This window comes from Monodon monoceros, unplaced genomic scaffold (assembly GCF_005190385.1).
Source record: "Monodon monoceros isolate NGI ecotype Baffin Bay Population unplaced genomic scaffold, NGI_Narwhal_1 Super_Scaffold_21, whole genome shotgun sequence".
Lineage (NCBI taxonomy): Eukaryota > Metazoa > Chordata > Mammalia > Artiodactyla > Monodontidae > Monodon > Monodon monoceros.
Window position 1 is genome coordinate 113,189,469 of NW_021703778.1, and position 25,904 is coordinate 113,215,372.

Here is a 25,904-nt window from a genome sequence, read left to right on the forward strand (position 1 = left end):
GTATAATTTTTAGCTGTTAACCTCTTCCAAATAGAAAGGAAGAGTGAAAGTTGGGAGAGCTGATCCTGGTAACTAAGACAAGGATATAGGTCTCTTCGATACCTCTGCCCCAGTACACATGTTCACTTTCTGTTATAATACAGTTATATTATAATTTTGTATAGAAAAAATATATAGCATTTACATTATTATGGTCATGTAGATGCTATTCACAACTAATACATGTAGTATATTTTGATTATTTTCCCTTCCCCCTCCCCTGCATAGTTTTTTGCTATTTTATTTACTTGTTGCTTGGTTTTCTGTGTATTTATTATTGATTCAACCCCAGACTCTCTTATCATTTATTTGAAACTCTTCTCAAACTCCTATTTCTTGAACAAATTGCTCCTGGAGTTTTCTTAATGCTGTCAACTTTGAATGGTTTTTCTGTATGTCTGGTGTGTAGCTATTATCCTGTGATTTTTCTCACCATGACCTTGGGTGTTCTTTTCACCTCTTTCATACTTTACTCCCACTTTTTGGTGGAGCACATTCTCTACTAGCTTCCTAAGAAAGAATGTAGATGTGGGTCCAGGTGATTTTTTTTTTTTTTTGAGTCCTATTTTAATTTCTGTGTATATAAAGAAAAACTTTGTAGAACATTGCTGATACATATTTTTCCTATGCTCCAAGAGCTGTAATATGATCTTAGCTTGTGAGAACTAAGACTGCAGACTGTACTATATGCTCTCAGCCTTTAAGTATGGCTTTGCATTCTGCCATTTATTTTGATCTTTGGCAAACAGCTTTGACCAACTTGGTGACAAGAGATGTGCAAGTGATAGTGCTGGACTATAAAAAAATGAAGAAATAGTATCACACTGGATATTAACATGCAGTTATATTGGTGACTGCTTGTGCCTTGATGGAAAGGTTGAGGAAACAGAGGATAAAGATCAACAGGTTTAGCATTTTCAAACATCTCTTGGTATTATGAAGGGTATTATATGCATCACTGTGGTTTGTAGCTAACAAAACAATGTAGATGTGCAGTAGTTTCAGGAAATTTGAAGAAAATGAAAGATCATTGCCAGAATGTGTTGCTGGGACTGCATCTCCATGGGAATTATGTGATGTTAATACTGTATTACTCTGATTCAGTTGCTCTTTTCCAGGGATACATTTTCTGTCCTAATTAGGGTACATATAATTATTTTGCTTTTCCTTTATTTTTATGGTTCTCCCCTTCTCTAACCAACCCTTATTAGGCATATGTTGGAGCATCTTATTTTATCTTCCATGTTGCTTAACTACTTTTTCTTTTTTCTTTTTTTTTTTTTTTTTTTTGCGGTACGCGGGCCTCTCACTGTTGTGGCTTCTCCCGTTGCGGAGCACAGGCTCCGGACACACAGACTCAGCGGCCATGGCTCACGGGCCTAGCCACTCCAAGGCATGTGGGATCCTCCTGGATCAGGGCATGATCCCGCATCCCCTGCATCGGCAGGCGGACTCTCAACCACTGCGCCACCAGGGAAGCCCCTACTTTTTCATATTTTTAAACTCTATTATTCTGTGCAGCATAATGAGGAATTTCTTCCCTTCTGCCTCCAAATCGTTAATTCTGTGCTCTACTGTTTTCTAGATTTTACTTCATCTATAGAGTTTCAACCTCAATTAACATTTCTTATTTCTAAACGATTTCTACTTGGTTCATTTTTATATCAAGCTATGCTTCTGTAAAAACTGCCTGCTCTTATTTATGGGTTGTGTCGATTTATCAATCTGGCAATTTAAAAATTATACCTATTTTGAAGATTGATTTCAGGTTGCCTAGTTTTCTCTAGTTGTTCAAGTATGAGTCTCCACCACTCTCTTTTGTATGCCTGTACTACTTTTCCTTATGTTAAATTCTTTCATATATGTTATAGTTTTTTGTGGCTATGAGTTTATTTTCAAAAGAAATTATCTTATAAACGAATCTAGCTCATGACCTACTTCTCCCTTTCTTTTTTTTTCCTCCCCCCCCCCCTTTTAAATTTCTGGCTGTACTATATGATCTCAGGTTGCTAACCAGTTTTACATTAATTGATTGGCTTAAGTACAAGTTTGGATTCCTTGCCCCACCATGGCAAAGGCTTTTGTTTTTGATCTTAGGTAGTTAACTTTTCCACCTAATTTGGTGGGTGCCTTGTGTCTGGCTCAGAGATTGAGCAGGTGGTTGGAAAAAGGGGAAAGTCTGCATAGTTGAACCCTAACCTTTAAGCCTATTTGGTCTCAATCTTCTCGTGGACTACTTGGCTTCAAGTCCTACTCTCTGTTATGGTTTGATTTTGACATGTGGGTGTTTCTTGTTCTTCCTTTTGAGCTTATCTATGTTTTTAAAAATATATTTTAAAATATTTTAGTCAGTATTTCAAAGTTTGCAATGGTAGTTCTCAGGAGGCATTTCAGCAAATGCTTAATTATTTCAACTGGAATGGGATCTGAATTTGCAGTTCCTCAAAATGAAGAGATAAAAATGAAAATGAATGTGGGACCTGACCTATGACAAAGTATCATTTCACCTTAGTGAAAGATTACAGACATAACTTATTTCTTTCACTGATATGAAGAGTTATTTATTAAAATAATTTTTAAACGTTGTGAAGAAGTATAAAATTTACCTAAATTTGTTGGTCCAAGCAAGTATAGACTTACCTATTAAATGGTGAAAGGTGTTGAAATTTTGAGACATGGTAGTATAGTCATTGTCACTATTTCTGCTTATGAATCTTCTAAATCACCATCTTTGTTAACTAAGAGGTAATTATTGTGCATATACAAAGAACTATGACTGTTCTACAGATGAAAAACATCTCTAGCAATGGAAATACATGTCTTTTAAGATGAAATTAGGGAATATTTCAGATTCATATAGTTATGGCTCCAACAAATGATAAGTTTGGTTACTTACATTGCAAATCTAGCAGTAACTAACTAGGATGTTGCTTCAGGGTTCAGCAGATGGCCTCTAAGTGGCTTGGTGAAGAGAATGTTTGCTAAAGGTGACAGAGTATACCTATTCAGTTTCCCATATGCACTAGGTCATTGGTAACATAAGGTCTTACTTTCAGGAAATTGTTAAATTTAAGGTCAGGGAGTAATTCCAAAGCATTTTAATAAATAAAGTACATATCCCTCAGCAGATAATATTCTCTTTTCGGTTCCTACATAGTAAGATGAAATTTTTAGGCTTTTCTCTAAATGACATGCAATATAGAATCTGTGTGAGGTGTGTGTGTATATATTCGTGGAAGATGTGCGATATTTGTTGCGTGATATGTTGTGCGTATATATGTATCAGACATGAGACTGATGAGATTTTGATAACATTCTATTATAAAATGGAATACTCATTGCTAGTTCTGTGAAAGTAAATGATAGTGTATGTACTCTTTTATTTTATAATATGTATTTTAAACTATTTATTATGGAAAATTGCAAACATAGAAGAGTGGAGAAACAGAATAATGAACCCCTACATACTCATAACCCAGCTTCAACAGTTATCCTTCATAGTTCATGATAGTTAATCTTGTTTCATTTACACGCCATATTCTGCCTGCCCTGTGAATCCTGCTCTCCTCCCTCCCCCAGTCTCTACCCACAACTCCTACCCCAGGATAATATGTTTTATTAGTTATTATTAGTTAGTGTTACTTCCACCAGAAGCCTTATAATGTTTGACTGCTCTTTTATAATAGTTTTAATATTTATGACTAGCTAAGTTTCAGTTTTTGGTTTCTCTTTATTTTCTACACAGTTTATAAAAGGTTTTCTTATACAGTTAGTAGTGTAAAATGTCAGGTTATTCATACAGCCATTTTGCAATAATCATGAATATAGTATAAATCAACACATCGTAGAGATGGAATTTCTTAAATAAAATTCTTATTTTTTAAAATGAAAGAGCATTGTCTTTTGGAAAATGTCTTAAAAAATTAACAGCACACATTGCTTAATTTAGCACTTTGGAACACTGTACAGTTGTATTACTATTAATTTTGTAAGTAATATTTTTAACTCAGTTGATTTGCCATCTTGAGACTTTTTAAAAATAACTTTCCTGGGCTTCCCTGGTGGCGCAGTGGTTGAGAGTCCGCCTGCTGATGCAGGGGACGCGGGTTCGTGCCCCAGTCCGGGAAAATCCCACATGCCGCGGAGCCGCTGGACCCGTGAGCCATGGCCGCTGAGCCTGTGCCTTTGGAGCCTGTGCTCCGCAACGGGAGAGGCCACAACAGTGGAAAAAAAAAAAAAGCATTACTTAAGAAGTTACATGAGCTTTAGTAGGTCGTCAGATAAATGAAGCTGATGGCTGTGACTTTCTTGATATTGAACAAGAAATTAGAGCTGCAAGCATAACATTTGTTGTACTTTCTTTAAAGATTTTGTTTCTAGTAATTGTATTTTTCAACCTAGAAGTTGCCTTTAACAGTACAATTTAAAAAGTGAAACGCATAGTTTGCATACAGCACACTGTCCATTGGGAATGATTAGGTACTGTAATTTTAGCCAATTGCATAGATAAACATTATATTTATTATACAATGTATGAACTGCTATTAAGTATTCAAAATGCAAACTAACACAACATTGTAAATCACCTATACTTCAATAAAAGAAGAAAAGAATTAATACTAAAAAAAGTATTCAAAATGCAAAAGTATAACTTGTTATTGGAGTATGTTGATGTTATTTGTTAATGTCCCTGTTACTACTTATTATTTAACTATATAAACTATAGAGAATTATTAAACAGTTTTTTGATAAAGTCTGTTAGTAAGCATTATGAAATATGATGAATTATTTAAGAACTTATATGATTATTTTAGAAAGACGTTTTCTGACAACTGTTCTTTTATTTGATTTCAAGTGGCTGCTCATACCAGTTGTCATTACAGATCGATTTAAGTTACTCTTAATACTTTTTTACCGTTGATTTGCCAAGAACTTCAGTTGGTTGTGTGGAAATGTAAGCCTTTGTGTGAAGGAGTGTGTCCTTGCATCAGAACTTGGCAATCACATGAATCTTAAGAAAACAGGCTGTTTGTTCCCTAGAGAAACTATTCTATAAGATGACTTTGTTTTTATATTCTGTTCTGTGCTAGATTAAGTGATTTAGTTTAGTTTGGCCTAGGGCAAAACGTTTCAGGATATTTTAGAAAATCCTGTATCCCATTAACCCTCTGAAAATAACGCTAGTTTTAAAGTTTTGCTTTCTAAAATTTTATCAGTAGGCCATGCAATACCAGATTCATTCTCAAAGTGTCATTTGTAACTGGCGCTGAAAGCTATTGCAGTGTTCCATCTGGTATATGCAGTGTTCCAGGTTTTGAAAACCTGAAAGCCATATATCTTAAACACTAAATATTTATTTCCCCTTAATTTGATGCCCTTCCATGATTTTAAATGATGGGAAGTAGTTCATCTTTTTTGATAGTAATTTCTATTATAAACTTTTAAACATCAGAATCCCGAACACTAAGACTATTGTAATAGTCCCTAATTGAACAAAGCAGTGTGATTGTTTTAAGAAATGTATGCTTAATTCTCAGGAAACTCATTCATTTTAAACTTTGCTGTTCTAAAAAATTTCTGCCATATATTAGTTAAATTAGAACTTTTCACTCTTCAGAAACCAAGCAAGCAAGCAAACAGCCATAACAAAGTATAATTATAAAAGTTAATTAGGCAATAATTATTTTTTCAAAGTTTCAAGGGAGTCATAAAGATTACTTTCTTTCTATTCATTTTGAATCTCTTAGATGTAATGTGGCTTCCTTCAAAGTTTCTTGTTAAATTCCGAGGTTATTAATAAATGTTTGATCATTAAGTTAAAAATAATACATGTACTTCATAAAAAAATAAAATTATACAGATAGATAGATACAAAATGAAACAGATATACTTCTTTCCCTCAGTCTCTCAGTTTCCCTGCCTCAACTCTTTTAGGCCCTTTATTCAGAGTAACCACTGGTAATAGTTTCCTATGTATATCCTATTCAAGCATGTATATTTACATATGTAAGTGTAATTTTACATTTTTTTCTGTCTTTAATTTATCCATGTTCTGTACGTGTATTGTTTTAGCTAAAGATTTATTTTGGGTAGGAAATTAATTTGTCTTACCTATTTATTTTATATTTAACTCCTAGAACAGTTGACTGACACATAATATATAGGTGCTTAACAAATACTTGTTGAGAGAATCTTCCACATCTACCTATCCACCTGTATGCCCATCAAATACATACTGAGTACTTACTGTATGCCAAACACCCTTCTAAGGACACAGATGAAAGAGAAAAGCAAGAGCTGTGTCTGAATGTAATTTCCTTATGCATAGTTGGCTGATACATATCAAAAACAATGAAATAAAACCTAAACGAATGGGTTTCATGAAGGTAGTAGCACAGGTAATGTGATGAGAGTGAGAGAGGAGTTTCTACTTTAGATAGGATGGCCAGGCAATACCTTTTTGAAGAGGTGAATTTGAGCAAGGCCTAAATGATAAGAAAAAATGGTTTAGAGATCTAGAGAAAAGAATTCTAGGCAGAGGGAATAGTAAGTGTAAGGGTTCTGAGGCAAGAATAAGCTTGGTGAGTTCAAGAACAGAAAGAAGTTCAGTATGACTAAAGCATGAGTATTTTCTCATACAAATAAATACTGCTTCAGTGTGTATCTTTGTACATACAAATATGTTCTACATATTTTGAAAAGACTTTTAGTAGTGGAGGGGTCAAATAGTATATGTATTTAAAATTTTGATAACTATTGCATGGGGCTACTTTTATCCTTTCTCCCTAAACCTTTTCTTGCTTTTCCAGGCTGTGGGGAACTTGGGTTGTCTGGAGCTTGGTAGGGAGTGGGCTGTGATGTGAAAGGAATTCTTTTTGTGAGAGAATGTGCCAGGAACTGTGGCTATTTGAGAGACTTTTGTCTCCTAAGATGAAAATCCAGCAGTAGAAAATATGCATATGTTATATATGTTGAGTTATATGTTAAAATATCTGGCTCTCAGAAACAGTGCTCTCCTTTGGCCATTTAATGAAACCATTCCATTGCAGAAATTATCAACATTTCTCAATCTAGAAAATCCAAAATTTGACATGGTTATAGTTAGATATAATTGGAGTTACATATAGTTGGATATGAGGCAGTATTATAAATGATTCCTAGTTTGACGCTTTGGATTCACATTACACAAATTTGAGATTAACTAAGGAGGCATTATGAAAAAAAACACCATTAAACAAAGTCAGCTGATCACCTTGCCCATGTGTGGCTTTTGTGGAGTAAGGTAGAAGGGTATCTCCTATTTAAAATAAGTTTTTAAAAATCCTGGGTGTTGTTACAGTGGGGAATGAAATTCCTTCTTTAAGTGCCTTTCTATCAAAGAAGGATTGTTTAATTTTGAAGGATAAATGTCAGAATTACTTATAAATTTTTAGGCAGATTAGAAATTTTAGACTAGTCAAAGAACAAATTTTGTTTCATCAAGTATTTTACTGCTGAGTAAACAAGGAGAGTCAAGTCCCGTTTGAGAGCATAGAGATATGTTTGTTTAATTTTTTTCAATCTCTGTTTTTCGATAGGGTGAAAGTAGGAAATTTAGGTAGATATATTCAGATTCCAGTATATTTACAGAGAGAAGGGGGTATGTGGTTTCCCTGGCTATTAATTTCTCCTTTTTTCACTTCTTCTGAGAACTAAAAACAACTTGGAGGAATGAGGTCAGGAATCTGTGATGGAGAAGATTTTAGTTTAACAGATGCTGATATGGTATGTTCTGTCTGTTATAGTAAAGATTTTATTTTTCTTTTTTAACATGGGTAATTTTTTCTAACACAAAAACGAAGTTTATTTAGCTGCTTGAACCTGGTGACATTAATAATGATAAAGCAATTAACATATTTTGTCTGTGATACAATGATTTAGCACTTTAAGAAGCCTAGTTTATCTGATGTCTACTATAAAAATCATCCCACTGGTTTTAATGTGAATATATAATTTTTGATTGAAAAGTTCTTGATATCAGATATTTAAGGTGAGTGTAAAGAAAGGAATCAGTATTTTAATAGTCTTAATCCTTTGTCCTATAATGAGTAGATGTGTAAAATATGTTGATGTTTACAAAAATCTTCTAGTCCTATTACAATATATAGATAAGTAAGTTGTAATTAATTGAATCATTAGAACATCTAATTTTTGCTTGACAATATGCAAATGTGCCATTAAATCTGTTTTTTAAGATTTTTACAGTTTAATGTCAGAATCCAAATTCATAAAGAGTTGGAAAAATGAGATGTCTGAGCTATAGGATTCACAGGGATTTCATATGAAGCCTATTTAATCAGGATAACACTGTTATTAATATTCATAATGTCAGCTGGAACACAAATGACAGACTTCGGGGCCTAAAAATTTTACTTGGTGAATTTATTAAAAGTAGCTTAAAAAATTAATGGAATTTAAGTAAAGTTGGTGAATATGAAAATCTTGTGTTAGCAGAAAAAATCTCTATTAGAACTCTCTTTAAGACCATTTTGCATTGATGTCTTTTGACAGATTTCATTGGTACTTAAAGAAGAAAGATGCATGAATGGTCATTTAAGAGGATTTAAACACATTGGCACATTAATTTTTACATGAATAATAAGTACTTTCCAAAAGCAATTAACTTACAGTGTACAAGATATGAATTGAAAAATAAGACTATGACATCAAGGGCAAAGCAAATGTGCTGTACATTTTAAACTTAGTGGCAAGACTGTTTAATATTTTGTTTTATTTTATTTTTATAGCTTGCATAGGCCGTGACTTAGAATAATGTTCCCTCCCCCACTAAAAAATATTGGTATGTTAAACATTATCCTCTGCAAGTATCTTTTGTATTTATTGGAGAATTAAACATTTGTTGTGCTATTGGTAATACTTGAGAATATGTTCAATTTTGCAGAAAGTTAAAGGGATGATTCTGAATAGGTTTAGTGCTACAAATACATATGTGTTAATACAGACTTACTGATTATAGCATAACTCAAATGTATAATAAATACGTTTCTGAAAGTTTGTATAAGTTTAGTTAATAAGCATCGAGTAGTGTTCAAGTAAATTTGTTTTGAATGTTAGCCTAAGAAAGTAAAAAGTGGGGAATGGCTTAAGTAAAACTGGGGTGTGTTTTATTTTGTGTACTACCTGCTCCCCTTTATGTTTTAAAACGTGCTTGTAATGATACTATACCTGTGCTCTAGTTTTTATTTTTGTTATTGGAGTTCCTTAAAAACAATTAGTTTTAGACCATTTTGTATAATTACAATAATACCGAGTATTTTGTTTTACATTCGTCAGAGATTATTTTTCTTACAAATTTTAGTACTTACAAAAGCATAGCTTAGTTATTATCTCTAACATGCCAGTTAGGGTTTACCAGTGAAAGAATATAGGTATTGGTCTTGCAGTATAAGAGGGTACTAGAAGTTTCACTTGCAGTCAGTGCTATATATGAATGATTTAGTTTCATTAGATTTATAATAATTGCCAGGTATGTTTTGGGACTCATATTCAGAACTTGAATGGAAAAAGCATTAATTACTAGGGTGTGTAGAAATTATCATAGTAAGCTATAAATTAAAATTTTTTGTATAAGGAATGAAATCAAATTGATAAATTGATTTATTGTTTTTTTTTGTTTGTTTTTTTAGTGTCTTTTTAAAAGTTAGGTTTTGGGTTAGGGGGACATGTTTTGTTTTTGGCTCTGAAATATTCACTTATATGCCCAGGAGAGGGCAGCATTTTACTATATCAGTTTCATAAAAGAATTAGCCCTGCTTAGACTGTCAATGTTTCTTGTAATTACTCCCAGTATATTTGTTGCTTGCTTATGAATTAACTTGCATTTATGGAACTAAATCATTCCAATCATTTAATTACACCTGAGGAGATGAACTATAATTGCTTGCTTCCAACTAGGATCTGATATGGCTTGAGCAGTATTAATTTGGTGTTTACTTTTCTGAGTGCTAAAAGCATTAAAATGATTGTGCAATGGGATTACATTTTACTAATTGCTGGCATTCATTAGCTGGGTAAATGATGAGGAAGAGTGACTGTATATTGAAGAGGGATAAAATTATGGTTTTAAATAGTATATTACTAAGCACATTAAGACCTGTAAGACATGTTTTAAAATACTCCAGAGGTTATTAAAGGCTGTATTTTCTACATGTCTTGCTATATGAATCTCTTATTAAAAGACCGCAATTATTATTAACCTTTTTGGGCAATATGGAGAGAAGTGGCTTCGTTGACTGGAGCATATTTCTTTGATATTAATAACTTCCTATATTTTCAACTAATCCAAAAGTAAATGAGGAACTTAGAAAAAGATTGCCAACTCCAGATCAACATATTTAGAGAAAATTGGAAAGGAGAAGCTTACTACAGCTTTATTTGAGGACTTTTTAAAGAACACAGAGTTCTAGCTGTGAGGTAAATCTAATTTTATTCTCCTTAAAAGCATGCAAAAAAAAAAACTTGCATAGTTTTTATGATATTTATTATGAAAACAAATGCAAGAGAGAAAAATCAGTAACTCCACAAGTTAATGATAATCTTTTAAAAAATTAGAATAGCATTTAAAATTACTTTTACAAGTGTGAAATGTTTTATATGAAAATATGCATTCAAATCAATAAATCTGAAATTTGACAAATAGAGTAAATTTTTTATTTTTTTTAATTGTTGAAATTGTAGTTGGAAAGACTTAAGTTAAATAAATTAAATGGTTCCCTAACCAAAGCAGCAAGAATGTCTAGAAGCTTAACCTGAACTGTATTTACTAAAATATAGGTGTGAATGAAAGAACTTTTTTCTGAGAAAAAAGATTTAATTTCACGTGTTGAAATACACAGTTAATTGTCCTATTATAAATGTTTTAGAAAACCATTTATCCTGTAAATTCTCTGTTAAACAAAGGTAAGGTTTAGGTGTGTTCTGATATATTGTTTTAAGTTTATTTATATAGAGTTGGCTTTATTTTAGCTTCAAATCTTGGCGCAGAAACCAGAGACATTGCCAGAGCAAACAGGAACGGGAGTACAAATGGACAACTGGTCAAAAGGTAAGGACTTTTAAGGTATTATTACCAAACCCCAGGTGTTGTGCTTGTTTAAGGCACTGAATGAAGTGTGTTTGTTCTAACCAATATATTAGACAGAGGCAGACAAGCACAAGTGCACACGCATGCACACACACATGCAAGGAAGGAGGCACACACAAAGAGACCCACATTCTGCAAAAGGGACACAAAGACACATGGAGAAAGAGACATGCACACACAGAGAAAGGGACACGCACAGAGCAAGAGATATTGAGAGAAAAAAGGAAATCAGACACACAGGGAGAGAGAAACACACACAAAGTGATAGAGGAGATTGAGAGAATGAATGGTAGAGAAATGAATACAGAGAGGTATACTCAGAGAAAGAAACACAAACAGAAAGGACACACAGACATAGGAGGGAGATACTAAACTCAATGAGAAAGACACAGACACATATACAGAGGCACACACACAGAGAAAGACACACATGCATAGATACACACAGAAGGAGACACACATATTGAGACTCACAGAGAAGGAGAGTTACCAGAGTGAGAGAAACATGGTGAGAAGGAGACAGAGACATACAGTGAGTGAGAGAGAGAGAGAGAGAGAGGGAGGGAGAGGGAGAGGGAGAGGGGGAAGAGACACACTGAGAGAGAGGGGCACAGGTGTACATGCAGATACACAGAAAGAGACACACAGAGATAAGAGACACAAAGCTAAAGAGACATGGAAGATACACACATATACAGAGAGAGACAAACATATATGGAGATGGAGACACATACACAGAGAAACAGACCAAGACACATACAGGCACAGAGACACATGTGGAGACACATGCACACCAAAAGACACACCCGGAGACACCCACAAAGAAACGGAGTCAGAGGGGGACTCTCCCTGGAGAGTCAGGGCCACAGAGACTTGCAGAGATGTGCAGAGGGAGGCAGAAAAAGGTACTTCGAAACAGAGACAGAGACATGAAAACAGAGTCAGAGACAAGGAGAGAAACAGAGAAAAGGATGCACACAGATATGCACAGGCAGAGGGAGAGAACAGTCAGACAGAAATACAGTTTGAAAGACAGGCAGACTGAGAGATGGCCTGAAAAAGGGAGAAATGGTGGTTGGGTGGAAGGAGGGATGGATGGATATATGGGTAGGTAGGTAAGTAAGTAGAACACATCTATCTACGTATAGAGCAAGGTAGAGAGAGGGCCATAAAGACAGAGGTTTAAAAAATGTTAGGTTTTTAATTGAAGTCTTTTACACTAAATCTGGATACAGTTGCAAATCTGAAATACTTGGAAAACAAATCATTCTGAATATAGTATTACATATAATTGAAGACTTTGGCCTTTATGTTCATCGTTTTTATTTCCTCTAACTTAAAAAAAAATAGAATTATTACCAAAACATTGCATACATCTCTCTCTTTTGATTCCCCCTCCTTCAACAGGGCTCTTTCTTTACCATTTATCAACCACACTGTTACCTTTTTCAGAAGATTAAAGGCCATTTTGGGGAACTGTTGTATCATCATTAAACTAAATCAGTTAATAGCTACACATTCTTTTGAGGAATAGAAAGATGCTATACTGAGTATACCTTTTTTGATTTCTGCATTTGTTTTTGATTTCTACGCTGTTATAAATTTTCTTGTCGTTTATGCCTACCATTAGCAGCATTTCTCCTCTTATTTGTGATTCTAGGCTACTTGTTATGAGTTTAGAATCCAGGTAACTGATTGCATTGTGTATAAAGGAATAGCAAGTAATACCTGAGTAACGTAGTTAAAGGTTTTTAATGCAAAGTTAATAGCTTTAGTGAATGGATTTTGTGGCACTTAATTTTAGTCTACTCTCTTTATATTCAAGTTTGTGATAAGGATGTATTGGTGTGAAGCCGAAAACTGATTTGTTTTAGTTGTTTTTACTCATTTATGCAAATAAGCAAGCAAACACTCTTCTTTTGAAGAACTCAGAGCGGTTCTTACTCAATATATGTACAAAATAAGAAAAGAGGAAGTAAATAATGATGCCCCTGTAGCTTATGTTCCCTATTCAGAGGCCACATTGCTATGAAAGCCATGTCGTTCACATTATAGACAAAAGGATCTTTAAGGAGCCAAAGGAATTATTTTTAATATATCTAAAGAATAGGGGCTATAGAGGAAATACTTCTCATAAATGTAAAATAACCAGGAAAGATGTTAAGGAACGGAGCTGCTGAAGCTCTAGGACACTTTTGGAAAGGAAGGTTTTAGGGCTAAAGAGATGCATAAATAGTTTGCAGGAGGCACAGACGTGACTGAAACATCATTAAGAAAATTTGCATTTTTACAGACAGTTTTTTGAACATTGGAAATAGGAATAAGACATTCCTTTATATAAAGGGCCTATTAATGAAACATTATTAACGAATAAAGTTAAACAGGTAAATGTAGTATCTTTTAGTTTTGTGATAACTGATACGTTTAAACAGTAAAATCTCACATGGTTATTTCTTTGATATGGGATTTTTCATAAAGCACAGATTACTTCAAAGCTCTATCTTACAAATATTCATAGGCTGTTCTTGTAAATAGTTATTTTTATTTAAAGTTATCTTATTTTTTTAAGGAAATGGAGCTAATTAAAAACTTTTATTACACTTTGCATCATCTTAGAAGTTTCATTATAAGGAGTGCTGAAGTGGTTATTCTTTTCCTAGCTTTATTTTAGAAACATTGCTGAAATATTTGATGTCAAAGAGTATGAGGTAAATAATGTTAACAGGTAAAACGATTACATTTTTCTCAGTTTTTGTCATTATTCTCAGTTAGAAAATGTAAAGCTGAGGTTGGTAGGTAGGATGAGTGAAGACATCTACAAACTGTCTAGGTTTCTTTAGGTAGTTAAAAAAAATCCTGAATGAATGAAATTTTAGGTTGATGGAAGCAATAGGTGAGTGAATGAACATGTGTTGTCAAGCAAGCATTGGTAACATCTTCTGGCTTCTTAAGAAGTAAATGATGTTTTGTCCTTTGATGAAAGCTTTCTGTTTTTCAGCATTCTTTTTTTTCCCCTGCTTTTTAAGAAAAAAAATGAAGTGGCACAAAGGACATATGCAAAGTTAACCCTCAGAAAGAGTCAGTTATTATATGATTGTTTAGCTTTTTTTAGCATTTACTTATTTACTTAACTATGTAAGAAAAAACTCATGGGGGTCAGAAATCTCTTATGAATAATTATTTGGAATAGTATGATAAATTTCTGGATAGCTCTTAAATTTGGGTGATTTTTATTAAATTAGCAGAAACATGGTTTAATTGTTTTATAGTACACAACAGTCCATTGGAAATAGTTTAAGTATTATTTATGAATAAACATGTCTGCCATAAGTATACATACCTACAATAATATAGGTAAAAATGAGGTCTGGATGCCAGTTAAATTTAGAATATTGTGAAACTTATTTAAATCTAGAACCTTTAGGGGTCAGTGTTCCCTAAGAAAGGTTAAAGAAGGTTACTGTGCCTACCCAAATTAAACATTGTTTGCTATGTTTTAAATATTTCTTACCAATTGAGGGTAAGAAATGGTAGGAATCATACAGCTTGAAGAAGCTTTAGACAAAAACCTTTCAATTTTATGAGTTTCTTTAATATTGTTAGGTTTATTATTTTAGGAAATTATATTTAATGTGTTTTATACACAGTAGTTATTTTCACTTATGTATTATCTCAATTTAGATATGAATCATGTTTTTAAACTATTTTCTTTTAAGCTTAAAAAGTGAGCATGATTCTAAATCATCATACTCATTTGAAACTTGAGAGATGAAAAACCTTCTAGAACTGCTTATGTCAATAGATTTCTTACATGTTGCAGTTTATTGGAGGCTAGCAAATATTTTTAAAAATCTTATCTTGCTGATTTAAGTAAAAAGCAACTGTCTTCTTTATTTCTAAAGATGATATGATTTTGTTTCCATGATTTTTATGTTTTTTCTATCAAACAAAATAAATAACTAGAACTAAAAGGTAGCAAAAGGTAACTTACAAGTGATTTGTTAGTTTCTTCTTGAGTCAGAATACTATTTATTTTTGCTTGGCATTTGGAACCTGTGTGCCACCATCAACCTCTTTTATTATTGGTTCATTTATCTTTCTCTCTTTTCAAAAAGTTTGCGTTCTTTTTACCCATATATTGTTCTATATTTGAATTACATCTAAAACTATTGCATGATTTGCAAGCATTTTGTAAGAGTAGACATATATAGAAACACCATGGGAAAACAAGTAGGATGCTTTTAAATGTCTTTGGTCATTATGACAAAAATAATGGAATCTCATATCATCTTCATAAGCTATTTTATTTTAAAGCAGACAGAAAGGAAATGGCAACTTGCATAGAATGGACATCCATTTCTATCAGCAAGATATCTGGTAGAAAAAAAATGATTCCCTAGACATTATGATTAGACCCTCCTTGAAATTCAAGATTTTGAAAATATCTACATAATTAGTCATTCTGTATTGAATTATAAGATTTGAATTATATTTAATAATTGGCTTTCTAGTAAGTAATGGTATATTTTCTCTGAATGAGTAACACAATTTGTTTTTGTTTGTTAATTTTATTTTTATTTGTTTAAATTTAAAGGAAAATTGCACTGGAGAACTAATGCATTTAATAATTTCAGTGAAATGTTATAGTAGAAAGAATATAGTTTTGGAACTAGACGGACCTGGGTTTTAAGTTTTCAATCTTCTATTTACTAACTACCTGGACCTGGGTGGAAGTTTTGTAATTATTTTTAAGCCGTGGTTTTCTTGTGTGTGGAATAGGGAGATGCTTCCTTTAGGAACATTTTGAAGATTAGAGATTGTGTATGTAAAAGCCGTACTACAATACCTGAAACAGGAAACGAGTTTATTTAATATGGGTTTCACATACCAGAGTAATTATTTTCAATAGTGTGGTGGTGATAATGGTTTTTATAGATGTTTATAAAAAAAATAGATTGTTGAAGTATTTTACACGGCCTAGATAAGTGGTGGTTGTTGTCGTTGTTCTTCCATCCAGCTGTGAAAGGTAGGTCTACAAAAAAGTTTCAAAATTATTAAGAAACATAATTACTAGTATTTGAAACAGTTATTATTAGTTTTATAGGAAGCTTATTCTCTTCAGATATAATGTTCTCAACATCAGAAACTTGATTTCTTTTAAGTAGTATAGTTTGTATTTACTATATTTATGTTTTGTAGAATAGAATGTAAAATCAATTAATATTCATTTAGTGTAAAATCTAATTTTGTCTGTATTGAAATCCCAATTGCAATAAAAATCTTTAGACTAGTGATATCACACAATGTGCCTTTTCCTTTTGGCAAGTGTGAATTTAAGAATACATTTTTAATTTTCATTTTGCCATAGAAGGGTTAAAAAAAGAGCATATCGAGGTCTGCTTAAATTTACTATTTATCTCCATAGGACCTAACTTAATAGAGTACTGGTAGTTTCTTACACATGACCATCCAGAATATTTGAGAGAGTAGTTTTAGGACTACTGGAAGTGAGCCAACAAGGATTGATTCATTTCCAGAGGAAATGCTAAGGCTATCCTTAAAAGCATGATGGAGGTTATACTGTTTTAGAAAAAATTAATTTCTCTTTTTTAAAATAAGTTTACAAAATAAATGAGATTCTGGGTGTCTGTTTTTTTAAGCTTGATGTGAATGATTCTGTCCTGACTCTTGGCCTCATTAAGAAAATGTAATGGAAAACCAAAAAATTTTTATAAGGGCAACTTAGTTTTCTAGCTGGTTATGAAGTTTTTTAAAAACTGTGTTTTGAGACTCATCATTTCTGATATGAGTAATTCACATCTATGAACTTATGCCATAAATATTTTTTACTTTTATTTTTTGACAGTTTTTTAAAAATACTTTATTTTGTAGAGCAGTTTTAGGCTCACAGCAAAATTGAACATGAAGTACAGAGTTCCCATTATACCCCTACTTCCTAACCCCACACAAGCACAGCTTCCCCCACTGTCAGCATCCTTCACTGGAGTGGTACCTTTGCTACAGTCGATGAACCTGCCCATATATTCTTAATAAGGGAAAAGTTTGGGAGGTAATAGGAGTCTTTCTTTATTTCTTTTTTTGTTTGTTTTTACTAAATTTAGAGTATTTTAGGTAGGTCAGTTCAGGCTACACTCTTACATGCAATTCTTACTACACCTTTGGTCCTTCATTTTATAAAAATGACAATTACTAAGAAGAATAAGCATGAAAAATGGTAAATTTCTGTTTTTAATAGGACTACTTCTCCATTTCTATGCTATGATCCTCTCTTTATACAACTTGTGACTACTTCTTTGGTTTAAGGAAACTCAAGTCTACTTTTAATAAGCTCTTTTAAATTTGTTTGTGGGCATGAAAATATAAATATATTTTTTTGAAATAGAAAAGTTGCTTGAATTTTTCAAAAGTTTTTTGCTTTAAGTTCTCCATTCTTAACTTTCTGAGCTCTTTGATAAAAGTCCTCATCCATTTCTGGTTATGGCCCTTTCATGCCAGAGCACTTCCTGGAACACATAGTTACAACACAAATCTCAAAATAATATTATTGAATCTTAAATTTTCTAGAAATTTGAATTTCAGTGTATCATATTTAAGATGATTATTATGGTCTCCATAGTGGCTGCATTTGTCACCTTTAGCGTGATTACTGTAAAGTCCTGAGTGTGCATTGGCATTTTGTTGATTTTGTAGATCTGAATCAATTTACAGTGGTGTATAGACTGAATTTATGACCATTAACACAGTTGATTCAGGCTGACTGGCTGTTTGTAGAATAGGACTAATGTGACTACATTTACTCACTATTTTTGGTTATAAGTAAATCTGGTAGTTAAAAATTTGGGGTTTAGTACATGTATGTAAGTGTGTTTTAATCAAAACAACCTATCGTGTAAGACATTATTATCTTTTGAGAGGAAGTTTCGGATACAAATTTTCTTTGTGTTTTGCCTTTTCTGTTTTCTCTTGGGGAATGAAAAACAAATTTAGAACAAATCAGGCTATAAAATTTTGAAATTGGTTACATAGATTATTTCATAGTCTGAATGAATGATTGAATTAAAAATATTCTAATCTATAGCTTTTGGGTAAAAGTGATAATTTTTGTCAAATGGAATAATTGTGCTGATAAGGTAAAAGTAATTATTTTAGAAAATTCTATTTGGACTTTATTTTTTGAGTGATTTTTGTCTTCACATATTGAAACTTTTTGGTACTTTAAAATCAGGATGTTAGTGGATGAAAAGTTATAAGTGATCAGTTCACAATGATAAAATTATACTTGTATAGTTACTGAATATGTTAGCTTTTGCTAATTAAATATTTTTTAAATTAAAAATCATGTCCTTTTTAATAGTTTCACTGGCTGTACTTAAGGTAATTTGATGTACTGTAAAACATAGTAACATTCTTTGATTTTGAGCATTTTTAATATAGAAATATAAACAAAGTTAAACACAAAATACCTTATTTCCTTCCTTAATTAATATCCTGTTTTTTAAAGTTTTACCCCTTCTGTTCAGAATTTTCAGGTTAATGTTGATCCCTAACAGATTAGGATGGGTAGGGTTTATTTAGCCTTAGTTTCCTTGAACCAGCAACACACATTGGAGGAAACATGATAGGAAAAGCAGGACAAATACATCGTCCTGAGGGATTCAGGGTTGTATATAAATTCTAACATTTGGAATATGGAATGTATAATATTCTGTATCCTTTCCACAGATTAAAATAAGTGTAGAGAACTTACAATTTGAAAAAATTCCCATTTTAAGTAGATTAGATGATTTCTGAATCTTCATCAAGAAACCAAATGTTGCAGAATTTGGAGTCACTGAAACCTTTTATTCAATTGCTTTTAAGAGTTCAAAGTTAAAAAAAAATGATTTCAGTTCAGCAAATCTGATTTTTTCCTTTCAGAAACCTTCATTGCCTATATTTTATAATCAACCCGTATATTTTAACACCAGGATAGTGCTGCATTAGTCCAGGTAAGAAGAGCAAAGACAAAACAAAAATTTTCATTAAAAAGGAAGTCCTTGATCTCCTGAGAATGCAGTAGAGACTAACATCAGAGGCTTCCTCTGCATTTTTAATAGGCCATTGGTCTCTAATAGGTTCTATATTGGTCTTTCATTACCTTTTTCTTTTTTAAAAATCTCTGCCTCTCCCCAGAGTCACTTGAAACAAAAACATTATAATTTTTTCTCTTTTTTTACTTAGGTTTTTTTTGTCTCAGGTTTTCAATGCTGTTTTTAAAAGTTAAAAAATGCTACTAACAAGGAGCTGATGATGCTATGGTGCAACTAACAAGGCACACTAGTATAGTAGTCACAGCTGATTAATAAAATGAGAGTCCCTTCCTTTTCCTTTTGTTCCCTCCCCCCAAAACAAATGGTGAATTTGAATAAAACATACATCATTTGCATAGAAAGTTATGTAATGATGCCATATAGAGTATAATGATTTCCTAAAACCTTGTATTTAAAGTAACCTGAATTACAATGAGAGATAAACAGAATATTTACCCATCCCTTATGAGCTGCTGCTGATATGTAAATTTATTCTTCTACTTTGCACAAATATACTTTTGAGCTACTGCTTAAACACTTTGAGGTCCTTAGTCAAACAGTTTTAATGATGCCTCCAATATTATGAAAGTGTGACATTTGATGAATGTCTCATATAGTTTTGATATCTAGGCACATGTCAACAAAAAAAATTGAACATTGGTTTGTCATGCAACACCTAGATAATTTATAATTTTACTGTTTATATCCATCTTGACATTTTTTATCTGCCAAAGGCAGGTTTCATTTGGAATCTTAATCTGAGATTTATTTGGTGGATCTGGAAATCATAGCTAGGGTTCCCACAGGAAATGGTCCATCTACCAACAGATTAAATGGCAGTCCTGCAGTTGTTAGGGGAGCTCTGCATTTAACACACATGCATACTCATTCAGTCAGCACTGGGGAGAAAAATTAAAGTAGTAACCCAGGTTTAGGAACAATGTAGCTAAAAAGTCCCATATTTGCTGAATGACAAAGGGTTATATAGCAGCATTTCATTTTATTATTCGTGCTTGAATTTCTTGTTTGCTCTGTTGAGTCTGCTGACGAATACTAATAAATGCCTGCAACAATCCAGACGAGAGATGCCTGGCAACAAAGCTATGCGGTGGACCTCCCTGATCTTCTCCAGTTCACAACCTGACCTTTTGAAAAATTGGCTGGGCTAAGCCGCAGAATTTGGGTGTAATGGTTATTGTTAACTCCAGCTTTAGGATTTATTAATTTGTGTGATCAAGACTTACCTATACTTCAAAGTTTCAAAAGACCAAATACAATCATCCATCCATTAGAACTAACATTGTGTTTCAGTGATTTCCACTTGGTATCTGACTGGTGATTCTTCTGTTTTGTTTTCCAAATCTAAAAATGTTAAGTAAAATGAAAGGCACATATAAAGAAATAGGTTTTTTTTCTCTCTTTACAATTGTTATTGGAAAAGTTACCTTCCATAAATGGTTTATGGAATTGTTGAATTCATAGATAATTAGTATGTGTTTATACTTAGTAATCAAAAAATATATAATTATGAAACCCGTTTTACTTGCAGTGGTAGAAATTTAAGACTTACCTAGTTGATTCATATTTTTAATTACTTTATATAAATTATTCTTATAACAGGAAAATTGAAAAGGTTAGAAATACATAGTAAGTAGCCAAATAGTTCATATCACTGGGGAAAAAAGAGAATAAAGAGTACCGTTGTGCTAGTTAATCTAATTTTAGGATAGTTTTCACAATCATTTTAGCTTAAATGATATTTGCAATGGTTTAAATAGGGTGATATAATTTTTACAAAGCTTTAATTTATGCAATATGTTCATAAGTTAGGCAGTGTAAGGTTTAGGCAATTATACTGTGTTCATGGCCTTCATTTGATGAAAGACGTTAAAATTTAGAAGCTGAAACATTACAGTAGAACAGTTCTTGCACAGAAGTGTGTTGAATGAATATTGATATGTTCATGACTATTTCAGACTTGAAACAAAAACTTATAAAAATTTGGTGTAGTACTACCACTTTAGTTTTTTTTAATAATAAAACAAATAACAAAATTCCAGTAAAGTGATTTCTATGACTAGTCAGTGGATAATTTGTAACATGGTACACTAAGCCTTTGAATTGTCTTAATCACAGATGAAATAACCTCACCAGTTCTTTCTGACATGTTTATTTAGGGATACAACCATGTATGGGAATGTAAAGGATATAGTTTATTTTGAATTCATGTCCAAATGAATAAATTATTGACATTCACAGGTTTCATGATTTTCCAGGTTAACAAACCTTTATCAAGCCTTATTTCAAAATCTTATAGCCATATCCAGGCTCTCCCCCATCACATGTTTTTGACTTCCCCTCAATATATATAATACACCTTATCAGAATCACATAAAACTCTGTATCTTTGCTTTTCAACGTAACAGCCAACGGCTACATGTAGTTTTGGATGCTTGAAATGTGAGCAATGAGAATACAGAACAATGAAAATGAAAGTTATAGTACTTTTTTTCTTCTTCTTCTTATGGCTGGTCAAGCCGAAAAATAAATTGAAAACCCCCTGAGAGAGTATACAGTATCCAGGTAACAAGTTTGCATATTTTAAGCCAAGGATCCAAAAGTTACCTGATTTCTTGTGACTCCTAAATTAGAATCTCTGTAGGATAAGTACCTGTGATCTACTAGCTATGATCCTGATCATATCTAATATCATGTGCCAATATGGTAGTGTTCAAATTATGTTACAGAAACATGTTATTTAAATTTCTTATTTTCCTGCCATGGGATTGAATTTACAGAAATATACCCTTAGTTTTCTTTCTATGAGGTTGAATTTTCTTTCAGGATCTTTCTCTAATGTCAGGATTTCTGAATTTTGAAGTTCTGTTACTTTTGTAACTTATTAGTTTTATAATCTTATACAAACTTTATTAAACCATTATGTATTAACTACAAGTTTTAACCTTAAGTATTTTCTCTTTTTTGTATGTTTTTCATTGAACAAAGTAGCATTTTATTTATTTTCCATGTTCATGTCTTCTGTTCTTTTAATAAGAAAATTTTTTCTTACTATATTTTATTCTTATTACATTTTAATAAGAAAATCTTACTTTTAGCTAAGTAGATTCTTGCAAATAATAATAGCTAACATTTATTGAGTGGTATTCTGTACTGACACTTTTCCAAGAGATTATATAATTTAAATAATTTAATGCTCATAATAACCTTTTGAGGTAGGTGCTTTGATTATGTGCTTTTTACTGAAAGGGAAATTGATGAGAGGTTTAGTAATTTGGTAAAGGTCATACAGCTGTGTGGTAGAGCCACAATTCAAACTCTGCAGTCAGTCTTCAGAGCCCATGCACTGTGGTTCTGCTTGGAAACTCTAAATACACCAGTATTCTACTTGGAAGGTCTAAACTTTGCTCTTGTGCTCATATTAAGTGGAACCACTATGATATGGCAGAAGTTTCTGATGTCCTTCTTTTATGTTTGGGGAGAGAAAAGCCCATATATGCATCTGTGTGGAAAACTAACCACCCCACACACATAAAGGAAGCAAATATTTAGTAAAGGAAATAAAGAATATTTATACACACATACAGATAGATAATCTATGTGTAACTCAGTTAAGGAATTGGTTAGGAGCCACTAGCTGATGCTGTGTTGAAACTAATGTTTGTTTAGAAAAATTCTTAACCATTGAAAAAAAGACATTTGTTTAAAATGTGGGACTACTATAGTACTTCCATCATGAAATCAAATTTACACTTATTTAATAGCAAAAAGTGTCATATCATTTTGATGTTTTTACATAATGTAGTGATAGACAATATACAAAAGAAGCAATAAATATGAGGTTTTTGTTCTTTTTATATTTATAAAATCAGATGCTACGATATAAGTAATAACCTTTCCAAAAAAAGAAAAGATAGAGTGTAAAGAAGTGGTGACCAATTATGTTAGCAAGTGTCAGAGAGCACATTAACAAATTGCTTCCTTTATGGTTCATTTTAGATACAAGTGCCCCTGAGTAGCACCTGCATCTGAAGGAGAGAGATCCATTTATTCAAATGTACCTGCCTATAGCACCTCCATTCCTCTTTCTCTTTCTGCCACTGAGCTCTCAGGTACCTGAGATGTTGCTATTCTGAGTAACCACTGTAGGATCCCTAGAGACAATTCTAGCTCAACCACTCTGAAGAAACAGCTCTGTAAACAGTATTGACCCCACAGGGGACCATCAAATCCATTTACACAGATACCAGTTGTCACAAACTATTTACAAAGCCAGACAGAACAAAATTCCCCAGCCTCTAAGAATCCCTATTTGATTCTAGCCACCTCCTCACTTCTATATAGTAGTTGTGAAGTAACAGTTATTTTTGGCCATGAGTTATGATTTCTTGGGTAGCATCAATTTAACTGAGTATATTCAATTAATTCAATTCAATCAGTTTAACTGACATTAATGTATAATTGGAGAATTGAACTCAAAAGGGATCCTAAAGCTTTCTTTACTAGGTTAGGAAATAGTACAATGCTGTTAATTTTCTAGACTAAGGAACTAACAGAATTTGTTAGATTATGAAAATGATCCATTGGAAACAGTATGAAAGTCACTAGGGAGATACAGGGTCTTCAAAGCATATAATACAGCTGGCCTAGGCACATGTATTAAGTATTAGTATTCTAAAAAGTCTTTACTAAATTTACCCACTTTGCCCAGATGAATAAACTGTCTCTAACAGTAGCAGTAGGTGGCATTTGAGGAATAGTGAGTAATAATCTTCCATAACATCATTTTCAAATGGTCACAGGATAGGTTTACATGGCAGTGATAGCATTAAATAATGATAGCAAAAATTGGGGAATATGTTTGGTTTGAAGTGGTTAAAATTCTTATGTCCAAATAATGCAGTGTGCCTGCAGAAGAGCAAATAAATAAAGGGATTGATAGTTGTCATAAAAAATTTACTGTTATTTGAGAAAAGAAAGTTAGATTTCATTGAATTATGAAGAAGAGATTAATAACTTATTCTATAAGTTCCTATAGAGAAATGAATTTAAATAGTATTAATTCTGTTAGTCATAATGATGGAACAATTAACAATGACATTGATTCAACACTGAAGCAAATTACTAAAGAAAGTTATAGTTTCCATTTCAAACCATATGAGAGAGATAGAGAACAATCAATAGAATAGTTTTAGTTTAAACTTTCATCTGCTTAGAGATGAATTTGAATCAGAAGTGAATTGTTCTTTAAAACATTTATCTTATCTATCTATTCGAACAGTGTATGAAACAGACCTATAACTTCACTTTTTGTTGCATTTTATTGGTATATTTCTAATGCAATTTTCTTTCAAGTGATGGGGTAATACAACTCTCAACTAAAGCTTTTAGTGGCATCATCCTATTATCACTTGATAAAAGTCCTTCTTCTGGGACTGGAGTTTAGGAAAAATAATTGAAGACTGAGTTAGAGTAACTAAATACTATTGTATTCTCTTAGTTGGAGGAGGTACTAACTCAGAAATTGAATTTAAGTTGAGCTGTGAATAAGATAAAGAAAATTTGGTAAAATGAAGTGTGATACAGCAGTATCTTAAAATTTGACTTGAAAAGTCGAAGTGTTTCATGCCAGCAACTTACTCAAATGTTTCAGAAAAAATTATGTATGTGTAGGTAGACAGACATAGAATAAATAATAAAGCAAGCGTGGTAAAATGTTAACATTGAGGAATCTGGATGAAAGGTGTATAGTAATTCTTTGTACTATTTTTACAACTTTTTTATAAGACTGGAATTATTTCAAAGTAAAAAGGTAGAAAGAAATGACTGTTAACTAACATCAGTCAGCTTTCTCATCTGGCTCTGTCTTCTTTAGCATGTTTATGCAGCCAGTGAAGTCTTTTGCATTTGTCTTTCATTTCTCCTCTCCATTTCTTGCCATTTTTCTGAATGACTTCAGTTTCTTGGAAGATGGCACTCCCTGTACCCTGATACCTTGATTTCCTCCACTCCAAGTACCTTCATCATCAATCTATTTAATCAACACATTCCCAGGTCTACCACATCTTGGAATTTGTCTTTACAATGTTACTCATTTTACAAGTTTTCACTCCTCAACTATAGCATCTTGTCCTTCCAGAACAACAAATGTCTTTGTGTTTTTCCTAAAGCTGTTTCTTCTCTTCTGTGCTCATTCTTCCTGTTCTCTTATTCTTATAGTCTGTCAACGTTCTCTTTACTTCACCAAGCTCAAACTCTTTGACAGTTCATTACTTTGCATATTTCTGCTTGTCCTGTTTTGGAACAAATGCCTTTGTGAAATCTTCTCATAGTCTTCCAGTAGAGCGTCCAAAAAACAGACCGGAAGGAAAATTTTATAAATCAGCTTTGTTTACTCTAAAGTAAAATTAAATTCTCAGTGGAAGAGTATGGATAGTTGTAGAGCAGGTTCCAAATATCTGGTGAACAGTTTCAGTTAGGAATCTAAAAGCTTTTGCTACAGAGCAAGGATAGAAACATCCAGAAATGGAGCCAAATCATACAGTATGAATTCTTCAAAAATATTAAACATTTAAAATTAAAATCCAGAAGTGTGTTAGAACTTGATGAGTTTA

General features: G+C 32.5%; 1 protein-coding gene across 4 annotated transcripts in view; it reads left to right on the forward strand.

Annotated features, from left to right (window-relative positions):
• Positions 1–25,904, forward strand: part of MIPOL1 (mirror-image polydactyly 1) — a 322,300-nt gene that overhangs the window by 63,692 nt on the left and 232,704 nt on the right. For all 4 annotated transcript variants that reach the window (XM_029236546.1, XM_029236547.1, XM_029236545.1 and 1 more), the window contains one exon: positions 11,065–11,143. In XM_029236546.1, coding sequence (XP_029092379.1) covers positions 11,125–11,143 — 19 coding nt within the window. In that variant the 5' untranslated portion in view covers positions 11,065–11,124. The remainder of the gene's footprint in view (positions 1–11,064; positions 11,144–25,904) is intronic.